The 15,708-nt window shown below is 50.8% G+C and overlaps 1 protein-coding gene across 6 annotated transcripts in view; it reads left to right on the forward strand.

Moving 5' to 3' along the window:
• SULF2 (sulfatase 2) overlaps positions 1–15,708 on the forward strand; it is a 140,569-nt gene that overhangs the window by 121,373 nt on the left and 3,488 nt on the right. For 3 of the 6 annotated variants that reach the window (XM_032605634.1, XM_032605633.1, XM_032605632.1), the window contains exons 12-17: positions 12,147–12,363; positions 12,479–12,575; positions 13,047–13,141; positions 14,127–14,186; positions 14,569–14,738; positions 14,943–15,085. In XM_032605634.1, the coding sequence (XP_032461525.1) occupies positions 12,147–12,363; positions 12,479–12,575; positions 13,047–13,141; positions 14,127–14,186; positions 14,569–14,738; positions 14,943–15,085 (782 nt within the window). Of the gene's footprint in view, positions 1–12,146; positions 12,364–12,478; positions 12,576–13,046; positions 13,142–14,126; positions 14,187–14,568; positions 15,086–15,708 lie in introns of all 6 variants that reach the window. The other 3 variants (XM_032605631.1, XM_032605630.1, XM_032605629.1) reach the window with 1 other exon arrangement.

Raw genomic sequence — 15,708 nt, forward strand, 5'->3', positions numbered from 1 at the left:
AGGAAAGGTCAGCTCACACGGCCACCTGGGCGACTTGGGCCCCATCGCCTGGCCCAGTATTCTTCCTCCTGCACGTGCCTGCCAGCAAGATGGTCTCCGTCACTCCTTTCTGAGCAGCCAGCCTAGAGCAGGGGTTTTCAACTGGGGGCGATTTTGCCCCCCAGGGACACTTGGCCGTGCGGTGACATTTCTGGCTGCCGTAATCGTGTGTGATGGGCAGCGGGAGGGATGCTACTGGCATCCGGTGAACGGATGCTGTGGACGCTGCTGAGCATCCGGTGAGGTACAGGTCAAGTCTCCCACAGCCAGGATTTATCCGGCCCCAGTGTTGCCCGTTGTGAGGTTGAGACACCCTGGCCCAGAGCAGCTCAGACCCCGGCTCACCCTAACCCCCTGGGCTGTGGGCTGTGGGCTGAGGAAGCAGGCAGAGCAGCCAACCCAGAACAGAGGGAGACCCAGGACCCAGGGGGAGGAGATGAGGCCTCGGGGATGGGTCCAGGTGGCCGGTGTTTATTCATTTCTTCTCCCAACAAATCCGCAAGCCCTGCCATATGCCAGCTGCTGAGCTTACAGAGGTGAACTTGAGAGACACGGATCGGACCTCGTGGGTGAGACCAGGTGTCAGCAAGTTAACAAAGTGGGAAGATCACTTCCCTGGGTGCAAAATGCATGGAGGAAATGAAACAGTGGTGTGACCAGGTGGAGAGGGGCGGCAGCTGTAGGATGGGTGGTCGGTTGACATTTAAACGAGAGCCAAGTATGTAGGAGGAACAGGCCATGTGACTAGCAGAGGGGAAGTGCTCTAAGTCAGGGGAAGAGGAAGCACAAAGTTCCTGTGGGTCCCACCCCAGAGAGCGGGCCACACTGCCTCGGGCTCCCCAGGCCTGGGGAGGTGGGAGGGCCCAGCTGTGACCTTGGGCGAGGATGTCACAGCTGCAGTGTCCCTAACTAGCAGAGAAGCTGCTGGATGCCAGCTTCCAGGTGCTGAAATATTTAGCAGGTCTGTTTCATGTCAAACTCCAAAGAGCCCTGGAAGGCGGGTATCGTCATGAGAACACAGCCGCTTGGAAATTAACTCATTTGCCTGTGCGTTGGCTCAGGATGTGCACCCAGGCAATCAGAGTCCAGAGCCTCAGCTTTTTTTCTTTTTAAATAAATTTATTTATTTATTTTTGGCCGCGTTGGGTCCTCGTTGCTGCGCGTGGGCTTTCTCTAGTCCCGGCGAGCAGGGGCTACTCTTCGTTGCGGTGTGCGGGCTTCTCATTGTGGTGGCTTCTCTTGTTGCGGAGCACAGGTTCTAGGCACACAGGCTTCAGTAGTTGTGGCACGTGGGCTCAGTAGTTGTGGCACATGGGCTTAGTTGCTCCACGGCATGTGGGACCTTCCCAGGCCAGGGCTCAAACCCGTGTCCATTGCATTGACAGGCGGATTCTTAAGCACTGCGCCACCAGGGAAGCCCCCAGAGCCTCAGCTCTTGGCCACTGGGTTAGGAAGTGCCCCGTTCCCAGTACATGTGGTAGGGAGGGCATCTCCAGGACCCTGGAAACAAAGACACCTAGGGTGACAAAGAGAGCAAGTAGTGTGGCTTCAGTCCCAGAAAAGGTATACACGAGGGCTGGCAGGTTTTTGCTGTCAAGGGCCGGCGAGTAAATATTTGAGGCTGTGGGAGCGAAACAATCTTTGTGTCAAATGCTCCATTCCATCACTGTGGCAAGAAAACAGCCAAGGACTCTGCAAATGGTTGAGTAACTTATGTACAAAATCAGGCAGAGGGCTGGATTGGGCCTGGAGGCCATAGTTTGGGGACCCCTGGGTGCATGGCTGGGGGCGTGGAGAACGCCAGAGCAAGCAACACAGAGGAGCAGAAAGAACCCCCTGGGTCTGCTTCCTGGGCCTCTTAGGCAGGGGCGTCCTCCTCCCGCAGGGAGATCAGCTCAGTACTGTGTGCGTTTCGGGCCCAGGCACTATGGCTTCATGGAGACTGAACTCAGGGAGGAAAAAGCCAAGGAGAAAGCTGCCCGGAGTCAGAAAAGGCCCAAGGCTTTGTCAGAGAAATGCCTCTCCTGGACCTGGACCCCCAGGTCCTTTGGCCCATGAGACTCTGATACAAGGAGGAAAGGTACAAGCCACGGCCCCGGGGTCACGGGGTTGGGGCATGTGGCACAAGACCAGATCCTGGAGCCCTGGCCTGGGCCCTGCGGAACAGGGAACCCCTTCCTCCCCTCTTGGGCCCCACCACCTGGCCTCCAGCCAGTCCTCGACCTTTGGCCGCCACCTGGTGGTCATAAGGAGCCCAGCAGAAACCCGGGTCGGGCCTGGCTCCAGGCCCTGCTCCAAAGACAGATGGATGTTTCAGGGCAGCGGGGGTTACAGACTTGAGGCCGGCCTAGGTCAGACCTAAAATGGGAGGAGGAGCGGGGACTGTGGCCAAACGGGAAACACTCTGCCCGTAGGAAGAGGCAGCGCATCAGCTCCTGCCCCGCCCTCCACGCTGCCGGTGGGCCCGGTGTGGGCGGCACATCTCCCGTTTTCTCTTGAGAAGCTGGAAATCTGTGCTCCTCCGTGACCACCCTCCCCCAACCCCTTTTTTCCGAAGTGTTAGCAACTTGATCAATTTTGTCTTTTAATATACAGAAGATACGAGAAATCTGGGCTCTGACTTGAGCCTGGGTTGAGGAGGGGGAAATTTACCCCCTGCCCCTCTCGAGTTCTCTTGGCTGGTCAGATAATTAACTTGACACAAGACTGATGAACAGGAGAAAAAAGTTAGTTCATACACACAGGGGTCTCATAGAAATGGGACCCCAGAGCGACCAAAGCACGTCGTTTACACATCATTTTTAGACAAGGAAACAATTATTTGTGAAGATGTAAGAGCAAAGGGGCTGGTACTTGGGGCAGCAGACTGATGAAGGAGGAGAGTTGGTTTATACAGCTTTCTTAGCCTTGAATTCCCTGACTCTGGTGAGAAGGATGCTTTCTCTACTCCTGGTATAGGGAAGGGACCTTCACATGGGAGATTTATTTCCCACTTTTAGGGGGGAAAGAGGAGGGTCAGTGTTTTTTTATGTTTTCTTTGGCCACCAGCTGTTTCTTAAGTAACTTTAATTCAAAAGAACCAATATGCCATTGTGGCATATCTTGGGGGTGACCTGCTCTGAGCCCCAACCGTAGCCTCTAAAATTGACCAGGAAGTTTCACATTTTAAAAGGAGGGTTGGTGGCCATGGAGAGAGAAATCAGGTTAGGAGCTGAGTGCTAAGGGCTCTGCAAAGGGAGAAAAGAACGGAGATTAGAATGAGGATGAACAAACAAAAGAACAAATCGAAGCCCCTTCTCCACCCCCGTTAAACCAGTCCCTAGTCCTGGTGTAGGTCAGTCCAATAAAATGGCCGTGCTTCCCTCCACTGATGGAGAGTTAACCTTCTCTCTTCCTAGAGGTAAGGAGGACACTCCTTGTCCCCTTCGGGTTACACAGGAGGAGTGTTTTCACCAGTGATGCACAGGCTCCTCCTTGCTGAGCTCCTTTAAAGCTTGGTTCTGTCACTGAGCCAAGGAAGTCCAGACTTCTGGTCCACCCATATATATAGTGTGGTATTGGGCAGCTTAATCAGGGGAGCAGCTGTAATACCCCAAGGGTGGCTGGTGAGCCATCCAGGACACTTGGTGAGTTGGCAGATGTTTATACTAAAAAGGGTGGTGCCAGGGTCCTTTCCAGTCTCCATGAGAGGTTTGAAGATGCCACCTGTGGAACCCAACCCCTGAGTCTGACTGCAGTACTGTCCTGGCCTGTCACTCAGGAAAGGTCCAGTGTTTGTTTTCAATGCAAAGGGAAATTTTTCACCTATTGTTTTTAGCCTGGGTGAGGGACAGCCCTTGAGCTTCTATAGAGGTTTTCCGGGGCCCCAATAACTCCCCAGAAGGAGCGACAGAGCGATGTGTTTCGGTCGTGGATACCATTCCCTGTCATTGAGCCATCTTCTGTACCTAGTCCACAGTGTAAACATTGGCAGGAATGCAGACCAGCTCAGGGGCACTTGTACCGTCTAGATGTTGACACACCCAACAGTCAGACTGATTGATTAACGTGGCCAGGCTTTGGTAAACTGGCACAACGGGGTGTTTGGTTTATGCCTGACCTGTTGACAAAGTAAAGGTTACTAAGCAAGACACAGGTTGAAGAGGAGCCCACAGTGGAGACTTTTAGAGGGGAAGTAGGCTAGATAGACAAGCACTTTCCGCTCAGCCTCCTGATAATGAATGTGGGAAAGTGGTCATGAGTCAGAGAAGGTGCACGTTTGTTTGTTTGTTTAGCGTGTGAATATATAGGGAGTCTTAAAGGGGGGGGAATAGGTAAAAACGAAGTTTTTTAATTTATTGAAGTAGAGTTGATTTACAATGTTGTGTTAATTTCTGCTGTACAGGAAAGTGATTCAGTTACACACACACACATATACACACATACACACATATATATACCCATGTTTTTTCATATTCTTTTCCATTATGGTTTATCTCAGGATACTGAATACAGTTCCCTGTGTTATACGGTAGGACCTTGTTGTTTATCCATTCTGTATATAATAGTTTGCATCTACCAACCCCAAACTCCCAATCCTTCCCTCCCCCACCCCCTCTCCCCCTTGGCAACCACGAGTCTGTCCTCCATGTCTATGAGTCTGTTTCTGTTTCATAGATATGTTCATTTGTGTCACGTTTTAGTTTCCACATATAAGTGATATCATATGGTATTTGTCTCTTTCTGACTTACTTCACTTAGTATGACAATCTCTAGGTCCATCCATGTTGCTACAAATGGCATTATTTCTTTCTTTTTTATGGCTGAGTAGTATTCCATTGTATATATGTACCACAGTTTCTTTATCCATGCGTCTGTCCGTGGACATTCAGGTTGCTTCCGTGTCTTAGCTATTGTAAATAGCGTTGCTGTGCGTAGGGGTGCGTGTATGTCTTCGAATTAGAGTTTTCCACAGATATACGTCCAGGAGTGGGATTGCAAGTGAAGTTTCTTGATCCATGATCTTGGGAAAAGCTGTCTAATTCGTGATGCCAGCTTCTTCCAGGCCTGGGAAGTGGCCCTGGAAATCCTTACTTTGAGGTCACCTGTAGGGACTGTCTCCCAGCTGTTTTGAGAGCGACGGTCTAGGCCAATTTGGCATGACTTGCATGCACCCGGGAGGATTTTCCCTTTATTCTGGTGGTAACATAGGGAGTGTAGGTAGATGCAGTACCTCATAACGTCCTTCCCAGAGAGGTGACAATGCATGTTTTCTTCTACTAAAGTCCTTGATGTAAACCTGGTCTCCTGGTCAAAAGGGATGTCAGGGTGTCAGTCGGGGAGGCCACGCCCCTTTTCCCTCTTGGCAATAAGCTTAAAGTACACTAGTCAGTTCTTGTAGGCAGCTGGTCAGAGCATCAAATTATTCACTTATGTTCCCACAATGTCCACTTAATCCAGAAATAGAAAGTTTAGAGATGCCAGTAGGCATGGGTTATCCAAGCACTATTTCAGAAGAGCTTAATCCATGTCTCCTGTTGGAGTGTTCCTGATCCTTATACAGGCCAGGGGCAAAGCTTCTGACCATTTAAGCCCAGTTACTTTCCAGAGCTTTTCCTAGAGTCCTTTTATATCTAGATTTTTATGTTCCACTTGCCCTGATGGTGGAGTTATGGTACAGAGTATGGAATTTTAATGAGTACCCCAGAGATTTTGCAAGCAGATGGTTTATCTCTGCTATAAAATGAGTTCCTTGGTCTGATTCAATCCATAAAGGGATGTCAAAATTAGGAAGAACCTCAGTTATTAAGTTCATTACCACTGTGTGGCATCACCACATCTAGTCGGATGGCATTCAGTCCTTCCACTAACCACGTAAAAGGTAACCAAATAGCAAGAATAGCCTAAAGCTGGGGGCGAATCTGTACGATCTGTTTGGAGTGCCACAAAGGGCAGTGTGGGCCTGGTAAGACTTCCTAGGGCACGCACACCGATTTCTCCCAGAAGTTAGGCACAATTCACTAGTAGTGCACTGGGAAATAATTTGGTCAGAAATTCCATGGCTGCCGGGGCAAAACCACTCTCCTGTCTGCACAGTACATCTCATTTGATGGGAGGTAAGCTCAGCCACAAGGTCAAAGGAAAAGGAACTACCGGAAGTACATGTGGACCACTGTCTAATTTACCTGAGCATTGTTTGGTACCCTTTTTGTGTCCATTTGTCCTTTTTAGGTTGTGGAGCATTTGCCTGATAGTTAATATCAGTCAGGGATAAAGGCAGGTTTAAGAATTGGGTAGAGAGAGGATAAAGGGGGCATTTTGAGCTGCAATTTTAGCAGCTCTTTCCGCCCTATCATCTCCTAAAGTCTCCTGAGCAGTGAACAACAGCAGCGTTAGAAGCGAGGTGACTAGCTTGTAACAGAGCAGCAATTATATACCCGTTAGCGCCAGGAGGACCTGCAGAAGTCAGGAATCCATGGGATCTCCAAATCGTACCAACAGCATGGCGGACTCCAAAAGCATCTTTGGAGTCTGTGTAAATGGTGGCAGTTTCCCCTTTGCTCGTCTGTGTGCTCCAGGAAGAGCGATGAGTTCAGCCGCGTGGGCTGGCCTCACAGTGGGCACGGAATATGCCTCACGTGGTTCACGTGGGGAGCCACAGCATAACCAGTTACTATGTTTCGCTGGAAACGTCGTTTACAGGAGCCATCACAAAATCGAAGTAAGTCTGGGTTGTCTAAAGGGATGTCTGAGAGAGCATCTCGTGGCTCTGAGACCGTTCCCGTAGTTGCGAGGCACTCGTGTGGCATGGAGTGGGGCTCTCCACCATCAGGGAGGGGGGTAAAGGAGCCAGATTTCGAGTATTAATGATGGACGGTGATGGGTAGATTAAGAGCCTGCTCACAGGTGGTCTCTCGCCACGCAGAGAAGTGCTGCATCCTGTGAACTTGTAACATAGCAGACACAGCATGGGAAACAGAGGTGACTGGGGGAGCCTATGGTTAGAGCACTGGCTTTGTAGTCAGCATGGCCACGTACATAAGGGGGGCGTACCTGGTGCCGTAGAGTCTAACTGACATGAGAAATACGCTGTAGGACTTAACTGAGGCAAAAGGCTGTCCTAGAATGCCAGCAGTAATCCCATCATTTCCATGGCCAGTGTGGATGAAAAGGTTTATCATGATCAGGTAAGCCAAGAACCAGAGGTGTGGACAGAACTAATGTAAGGCTTCGTAGGGGAGCAGAATTTGCTACCCTAAAATACATCTCTTTGGCATATTATCTTGAGCTGGTTATTTTCTAGGAAACAGCAGACACGGGAAACTGAAAACCTAGTAGGAGTTGCCCTTTTGCAAGAAACATTGACGTCTGTAAGGGAAATCTCCATTTGTAACGGTGTCTCCCTCTCTGTCCCTGGAAGAGGAGGTTGACCAAATCTCTGGAAACTCTTCTCCATGGAGAGGGCCAGGGCTTAAATCTGTGTCACAGCCGCCCTTGTTTACTGTGCTTTTCCTGGTCGCCTCCCCTGACTGGATCTCCCACCCTCTACATCCTCTTTTGTCTTTGGCTGGGGGTTTCAGGTGAGGGCTTCCAGGTTTTTCTGGGTTTCTCCCATGGATACATTATTAAACATTTGTTTGATTTTCTCCTGTTAACCTGTCTCAAGTCAACTTAATTCTTAGACCAGCCAGAAGAACCTAGAAGGGTAGAAGGAAAACTTCTCCCCGACGGCTATGCCAGTCCTTCTTACCGGTCTCCCTTGAGAGGTAAATGCAGACAAGGTGTGCGTCAGGAGCATGGGATTGAAGAGGAATCTGAGCAGAGCTCAGATTAACCAGGCTGGGTCAGCAGGAGTCGAAGTGAGGGTAACAGCTGGGTTAGGGACCACAGGGTGCCCAGGGAATTACAAGAGTTTATGGCTCTTAGGGCTTGTGCAAATCGAGAGATTCGATTCCCGTCTGGGCCTAATTTACCTTCTTTCATTACAAATGTACCTGCTTTCACTTGGAGTGTGACAAGGCGAGGAAGTAAAAACAAGCACACCCAGCTCTAAGAGAGTCTATCATAGGGTTAATTCCTCACTTTGTATCTCTTTGCAGAGAAGGGACCTGTTTATTTTTCTTCCAGGTCATGCATACAGGCTCAGCACTTGGCAGCAATCCAACTTCATTGGCATGTGTGGCCCAGGGACTAGTTGGGACATCTGTTAAAGACTCACCCTCTTCAGAGGAATTTAAATCGGGACGAGTTTCTAATAAGGAAAGTAGATCTGGGGCTTGGTCTGAGGGCAAGGAAATAAAAACGCCCTGATTACACTTTAGAGGAGCATCACATTTACCTAACAAATCTCTATCAAGAAGTTTGCTGGTGAGCAGCTGGAAGTTAGATATGATGGGTGTTAAGAGGCCCTAAAAGATATTAGGGTGGGCTGAGATGTGGGTAATGTAGTAGGTTGTCCAGAGACTGACTGACTGTATAGAATCAGCAGTGACAGGTTGAGATAAATCCTCTGAGCGATGGTAGAGAAAGGCACACGGGTGTCAATTAAGAAATCCAGTTCCCGATCCTCTATTTTAAGTAGCCTCTGGGGTGCAACTGAGGATTGGCTGACCCCGTCATTTGAGAAGGAATTGTCCCTCAGAAGGAGAAGAATGAACTTTCTGGGCATGCTGGGGCCTAGGGGGATTGTTTCTTAAACTTTCCTTTCTCTTGAGTGTAGGACAAATTTCTCTTCCATTGTCGTGATTTCTTAGAATATCTGCAGTTGGCTGGAGGCAAACAGGAAGAGCTCTGTGTGAGCCTGGAGCTACTCAGAGTCATGCTTTTGTTTTCTATTCTTTTTTTTATTGAAGTATAATTTACAATGTTGTGCTAGCGTCTGGTGTACAGCATGGTGATTCAGTTTTATACATATATTCTATTTAGTTCCCTGTGCTATAGAGTAAGACCTTGTTATCTATCTGTTTTATATATAGTAGTGTGTTATCCGCTAATCCCAAACTCCTAATTTATCCCTCCCCCACCCCCTTTCCCCTTTGGTAAGCATAAGTTTGTTTTCTATGTCTGTGAGTCTGTTTTGGAAATAAGTTCATTTGTGTCATATTTTAGATTCCACATATAAGTGATATCATATGGTATTGTCTCTGACTTACTTCACTTAGTATGATAATCTCTAGGTCCATCCGTGTTGCTGCAAATGGCATTATTTCATTCTTTTTATGGGTGAATATTATTCCACTGTACATATATACCACATCTTCTTTATCCATTCCTCTGCCAGTGGACATTTACGTTGCTTCCATGTCTTGGCTATTGTAAATAGTGCTGCTATGAATATAGGTGTGCATGTATCCCCTTGAATTATAGTTTTGTCTGGGTATATGCCCAGGATTGAGATTACTGAATCATATGGCAACTCTATTTTTAGTTTTTTAAGGAACCTCCATAATGTCTCCCGTAGTGGCTGCGCCACTTTACATTCCCACCAACGGTGTAGGAGGGCTCCCTCTTCTCCACACCCTCTCCAGCATCTGTTATTTGAAGACTTTGATGATGGCCATTCTGACCCGTGTGAGGTGATACCTCATTGTAGTTTTGATTTGCATTTCTCTACTGATTAGTGATGATGAGCATCTTTTCATGTGCCTATTGGCCGTCTGTATGTTTTCTTTGGAGAAATGTCTATTTAGGTCTTCTGCCCATTTTTCGATCGGGTTGGTTTTTTGTTACTGAGTTGTGTGAGCTGTTTGTATGTTTTGGAAATTAATCCCTTGTCAGTTGCATCGTTTGCAAATATTTTCTCCCAATCCTAGGTTGTCTTTTTGTTTTATGGTTTCCTTTGCTGTGCAAAAGCTTATACGTTTGATTAGGTCCCATTTGTTTATTTTTGCTTTCATTTCTATTGCCTTGGGAGACTGACCTAAGACAACCTTGGTACGATTTGTCAGAGAATGTTTTGCCTGTGTTCTCTTCTAGGAGTTTTATGGTATCATGTCTTATATTTAAGTCTTAATTAAGCCACTTCGAATCTATTTTTGTGCATGGTGAGAGGGTGTTGATTTACAAGCAGCCGTCCAGCTTTCCCAACACCACTTGCTAAAGAGACTGTCTTTTCTCCATTGTATATTCTTGCCCCCTTTGTCGAAGACTCACTGACCGTAGGTGTGATGCTTTTGTTTTCCTAAAGGTTCAAATTGCAAAGCAAGAATTGTTGCTTTTAATTCTTTTTTTCTGCATTCCTGGAAACTATTTTCGAAGAATGGGGCTCCAGCCTCCATTATTACACTTAGCAGTAGCCTAGACCAACCTGCCACACACTATGGTGAATTTGCTTTCTGATATCAGGGAACAGTTTCCCATTAGAGCAGCTATGAAGAGATTCCTGTGCACTGGGGCTTCCAAGTTAAAGGCAGCGTGCCTTTGAAAAGTTTGCATGAAATGTTCGAAAAGGCTTTGGGATGCTTTCCTCCCGAGTACAGAATTCAACCTTAAACTAATTAACTTTAGGGGGAAAGACCTCAAATATCGCTCCTGTCAAATCTTGACTATCAGCCTCCATCCAGCTGAGCCTCCTCCTGGTCATTTGCAGGCCTAGGAGAGGTTCCCGCATTCAGGGGGAAAGAGGTGGAGTCAGAGTGTTTTTTAATATCATTTTTTTCCCCACCAGCTGTGTTCCAAAGAACTTTAATTCAAAATAATCAATGTGCCATTGTGGCATCTTGGGGTGGCCTGCTCTGAGCCCCAGCACCTGCACGCCCTCAGTTTTCCATAGGTGACTTAGAGCTTAGGAAAAAACACCTCTCAGCCCCGCCTCACTGCCCACCCTGTAGAAAGCATGCAGCTCAGTGCTGGGGAAATAGACTCTGAGAAGATCAGTGACCTCCCCAAGCGCCCCCCCTCCCTTTTCTGTCTGGGAGAATGTGCTGCTTGGCTCTTTTTTACCCAGTTCAAATTGATGGGTTTTTTTAATTTTGTTTTGTGGAGTTTTACTGCAGTATAATTAACATGTTACATTAGTTTCAGGGGTACAACACTGTGATTCGGTATCTGTATATATTGCAAAATGATCACGCCAACAAGTCCACTTAACATGGTTACAAAAAATTTTTTTCTGGTGATGAGAACTCTTAAGACGTATTCTCTCAGCAACTTTCAAATATGCAACACAGTATTATTATTAACTATAGCCACCATGCTGTACATTACATCCCCAGGACTGACTGATCCTGTAACTGGAAGTTTGTACCTTTTGACCCCCTTTGCCCATTTCGCCCACCATTCCTACCCCCCACCCCACCCCCATTTGGCAACCACTAATCTGTTCTCTATGAGCTTGGTTGGTTGGTTGGCTGGTTTTAGCGATTCCACAGATAAGTGAGATCATATGCTATTTGTCGTTCTCTGACTTATTTTGCTTAGCATAATCCCCTCAAGGTCCACCTCTGTTGTCGCAAACAGCGAGATTTCCTTCTACTTGATGGCTGAGTAATATTCCAGTGTGTGTGTGTGTGTGTGTGTGTGTGTGTGTGTGTGTGTGTGTGTGTGTGTGTGTCGTGTACGTGCCACATCTTCTGTATCCATTCATCCATCAGTGGACACTTACGTTATTTCCATATCTTGGCTATTGTAAATAATGCAGTGAACATGGGGGTACAGATGTCTTTGAGTTAGTATTTTTGTTTTCTTCAGATAAATACCCAGAAGTGGAATTGCTGGATCACCTATCCTGGCTGTCATGTAAATAGAATCATACAATGTGTGGCTTCTGTATCTGACTTCCTTCACACATTAGTGTTTTTGACATTCGTCGGCATTGTTGCTTCAGTTCTCTGTGTTCGAATCCTCCATCGTGTGGATGTCCCAGTTTACCTATGCACAGCTCCTACTTGAGATTATCTCAGGCCAATTCCTTCTTAGCTCTGGGACTTCAGCTTCCCCAAGTGAATCACCTTGAGGTCCTTTCCACTGGGGTCCAGGGCCCACGTTCCCGGTAGGTAGGTTTCCTGAGCCCCCCAGTCTCGGGCAGCACCGAGGCCCTGGCTTGGGAGCACAACCCTGTCTGAATCAAGAGTCTGCTGCCCAGGGAGCCTGGCCAGCCTCCCAGCCCAGCCACCCCTCTGACCCCACAGAGTACAAGGCCAGCTACGCCCGGAATCGCTCCATCCGCTCAGTGGCCGTCGAGGGGCACCACGTCGGCCTGGACGACTGGTCCCAGCCCCGCAACCTCACCAAGAGGCACTGGCCAGGCGCCCCTGAGGACCAAGACGACAGGGACGGCGGGGACTTCAGTGGCACCGGGGGCCTTCCGGACTACTCAGCCCCCAACCCCATTAAAGTCACACATCGGTGAGAGTCTGGGGGTGGGGGGCTGGACCTTGGCAGGGGTGCCCACATCTCTTGGACCCCTGCCTGGGCCCCCTCAACGCCCCGAGGGCCCCACGTGACCCCTTCTCTCGAACAGGTGCTACATCCTGGAGAACGACACGGTCCAGTGTGACCTGGACCTGTACAAGTCCCTACAGGCCTGGAAGGACCACAAGCTGCACATTGACCACGAGGTGACAGGAGTCTGGGCCGGGAGGGTTCTCACGACCCCGAGCTCGGTGGGGCCACCAGCCACAGCCGGAGGCAGGGAAGCCAGGCCCAGGGGAGGGAGGCCCCGCAGAATCCTTCACCAGGGCCGGCAGTGTCGGTCCTGGCCTCAGACAGACAGCTCCTGCCGGATTGGGGTGGGGGGGGGGGACAGCACAGCCACGTCGTACCCCTTTGTGATCTACAAGATGTTCACACCACACTCAGCCCTTCCAACAGGCCTCGGGGGAGACCTTGAAGTCCCCCATGGGCTCAGCGGGTTCTCGGGCAGGACAAGACAGGAGAATGACCCACAGTTCCTTCAGCAGGTGGAACCAAGGACCGCCCCACCCCCAGCACCCACAGACACGCACAGTGGCTGGGAGGCCCCGCCAGGCCAGCCCTGCTGACCCAGCCCCCCAGAGGCTCACGGCCTCCTCCCCTGCTCCCTCCCTCAGATCGAGACCCTGCAGAACAAAATTAAGAACCTGAGGGAAGTCCGAGGTCACCTGAAGAAAAAGCGGCCAGAAGAATGTGACTGTCACAAAGTCAGGTGAGGAGGTAGCGGGAAGGCCCCAAGTGCTCTTGCGGGATCACTCCAGAGATGCAGCATCCCCTCCTCTGTGACTCCTTTCATTATTTTTATATCCCTGTTTCCTTGCTTAGGATAGACATAATTAGTAATAATTCACATCCCCGTTGTCAGCCACTGGGCAGAAAGCACCGCCCCTCGGGTACCACCCAGATTCATGCACTGCTGACAGGCAGGCCCTTGATTGTGGAGCCGGCTCCCGGGAGGGAAAAGTGCCTCTGCTGACTGCCCTTCCGGGAACAGCCCACGTGGCCCAAAGCCCACGTTACCAGCTCAGGGAACCCCCAGCCCAAGGGTCTGAACTCGTGAGCCGTGCCGTCCGGGAACAGCCCACGTGGCCCAAAGCCCACGTTACCAGCTCAGGGAACCCCCAGCCCAAGGGTCTGAACTCGTGAGCCGTGCCGTCCAACAGAACCTCTCTGGTGATGGAAGCAGCTGTATCTGTGCTGCCCCGTATGGTAGCCACCAACCAACCACACGTGGCTACTGAGATCTGAACTGCGGCCACTGTAGCTGAGGAACCGAGTTGGTAGTTTAATTAAAATGGAAATAGCCACATGTGGTTAGTAGCTACTGTAGTCACTGCTGCCTTTCCAGGAAGGGCTTTTACAAAATATGGGTTCCCCCAGGGCTGGCCCTGAGCAAGCGTGAGGTGGGCAGGGGCCTGGGGGCAACCCGCCTGGAGATGCTGAGGCTAAAGCCACGCAGAGCCAGGCCCAGCCTCACCCCGACCTTCTATGTCTGGCTGAGGCCTTCAGCCGGGGGCTCCCAGGTCACGTATGGAGGAAGGAGCTGGGCGGGCAGGGGGCTGCCACCCAGGGGATAGTACCTCCCCAGCACCGCCCCAGAAGGAGAAACAGGGATCCCAGAGAAGCGCAGTTCGCAGCCACCCCACTGTGTGGCCTTGGGCACAGTGTCTGAAAGCCAGGCTGGGGGTCTGTTGCAGTTACCACGCCCAGCACAAAGGCCGCCTCAAGCACAAAGGCTCCAGCCTGCATCCGTTCAGGTAAGGGCAGCGGCGGCCGGCCCTCCCTTAAGCCAAAACAAACAAGGACAAGCCAAGTCCTGGCCTTTCCCTGCGAGGCGCAGAGGCCCGACTGCCAGATCAACAACGAGCAGGGGTCCGGGCGCCCCTCTGTGGCCAGAGCGGGTTACTGCAGGGCAGGGCGGGACACAGGCCCCAGGGGCGGGTGTGAGCAGGAAGCGCCCTAGCCCTGTGCTGCCGCAGGAGCTAACGTCGGACGACAGGAGCCTCGTCTGGCCCCAGCCCTGCCAAGGAGCAGCAGTGCGACCTGGGCAAAGGGCCATGACCCTGGCTCCCTGGACAGGAAGAGGCTCCAAGGTGGGGTCAGGGGAGGTGTGAGGGGTGCGGCCCTGTGTGCCCCTAGGAAGGGTTTGCAGGAGAAGGACAAGGTGTGGCTGCTGCGGGAGCAGAAGCGCAAGAAGAAACTCCGCAAGCTGCTCAGGCGGCTGCAGAACAACGACACGTGCAGCATGCCCGGCCTCACGTGCTTCACCCACGACAACCAGCACTGGCAGACGGCACCCCTCTGGACGCGTGAGCCAGCCGGGCCCAGGGCGGGGGGGTCCGCCCGGGGGTCCCAGGGACCCAGTGCCCCCCAGCTTGTGAGCGCTTCCTGGACAGACCCTGAGGGTCTTTCAGGAACAGGTCCCCCGGCAACCTCAGGGGTCAAGTGCTCCGGCAGGAAGGGGCTGGCAGCCAGGGCCTCTTCGGCTCAGGGCGTGCTCTCCTCCCTGGCAGTGGGGCCCTTCTGCGCCTGCACCAGCGCCAACAACAACACGTACTGGTGCATGAGGACCATCAATGAGACCCACAACTTCCTCTTCTGTGAATTTGCAACCGGCTTCCTGGAGTACTTTGATCTCAACACAGACCCCTACCAGGTACGGACAACACAGGATGGAGAAATGGGGCCCCTGCCACGTAGGCCCCCCGAGGAAGTGATAACCGGTTTTTCAAGTCCCACTGAGTCCCTAAGACAGCAGAAGTGAGTTGAAGCCACCAGGAAGGCTGGGACTCTTGTGTGCCATCCGCCCTCCCTGCGTGCGGGTACAGCCTCTTCCCTCCAACTTACGCACCTGGCACAGTTCCAGCAGGTTTTGTGGGATCTTGGGAAGACGCCTAGAACTTTGGAGGCTCAGGGGTCCTTAGGGTCAGGCCAAACCCTACAGACGACAGGCCCGTAACTAACACTCAGGCAGCCCTTACTCCGCGCTTCCCCTATATTAACCCAACTGAATCCATGCGGGACTGAAGCGGCCACGGAGCCTGGTGACTGGAACGTGCATGTCCCTCCTGAAACAGATGGTCACAACCCAGCTTCAGCGCTAGAGCTTCTCAGTAGCATGGCCTCGGCATTGCCCAGTCTTCCATGTTTCAAGAAAAGTCTGAAAGTAATCTTTTACATGATTTGTAAGTGCAAGCAACTCGATTGTCTTGTTTTGCTCTAATTACCATACAGGCCACCGGTCTTTCTCCTTTCTCCTGTATTTTACAAAAGAGGGTG

This window comes from Phocoena sinus, chromosome 15 (assembly GCF_008692025.1).
Source record: "Phocoena sinus isolate mPhoSin1 chromosome 15, mPhoSin1.pri, whole genome shotgun sequence".
Taxonomy (NCBI): domain Eukaryota; kingdom Metazoa; phylum Chordata; class Mammalia; order Artiodactyla; family Phocoenidae; genus Phocoena; species Phocoena sinus.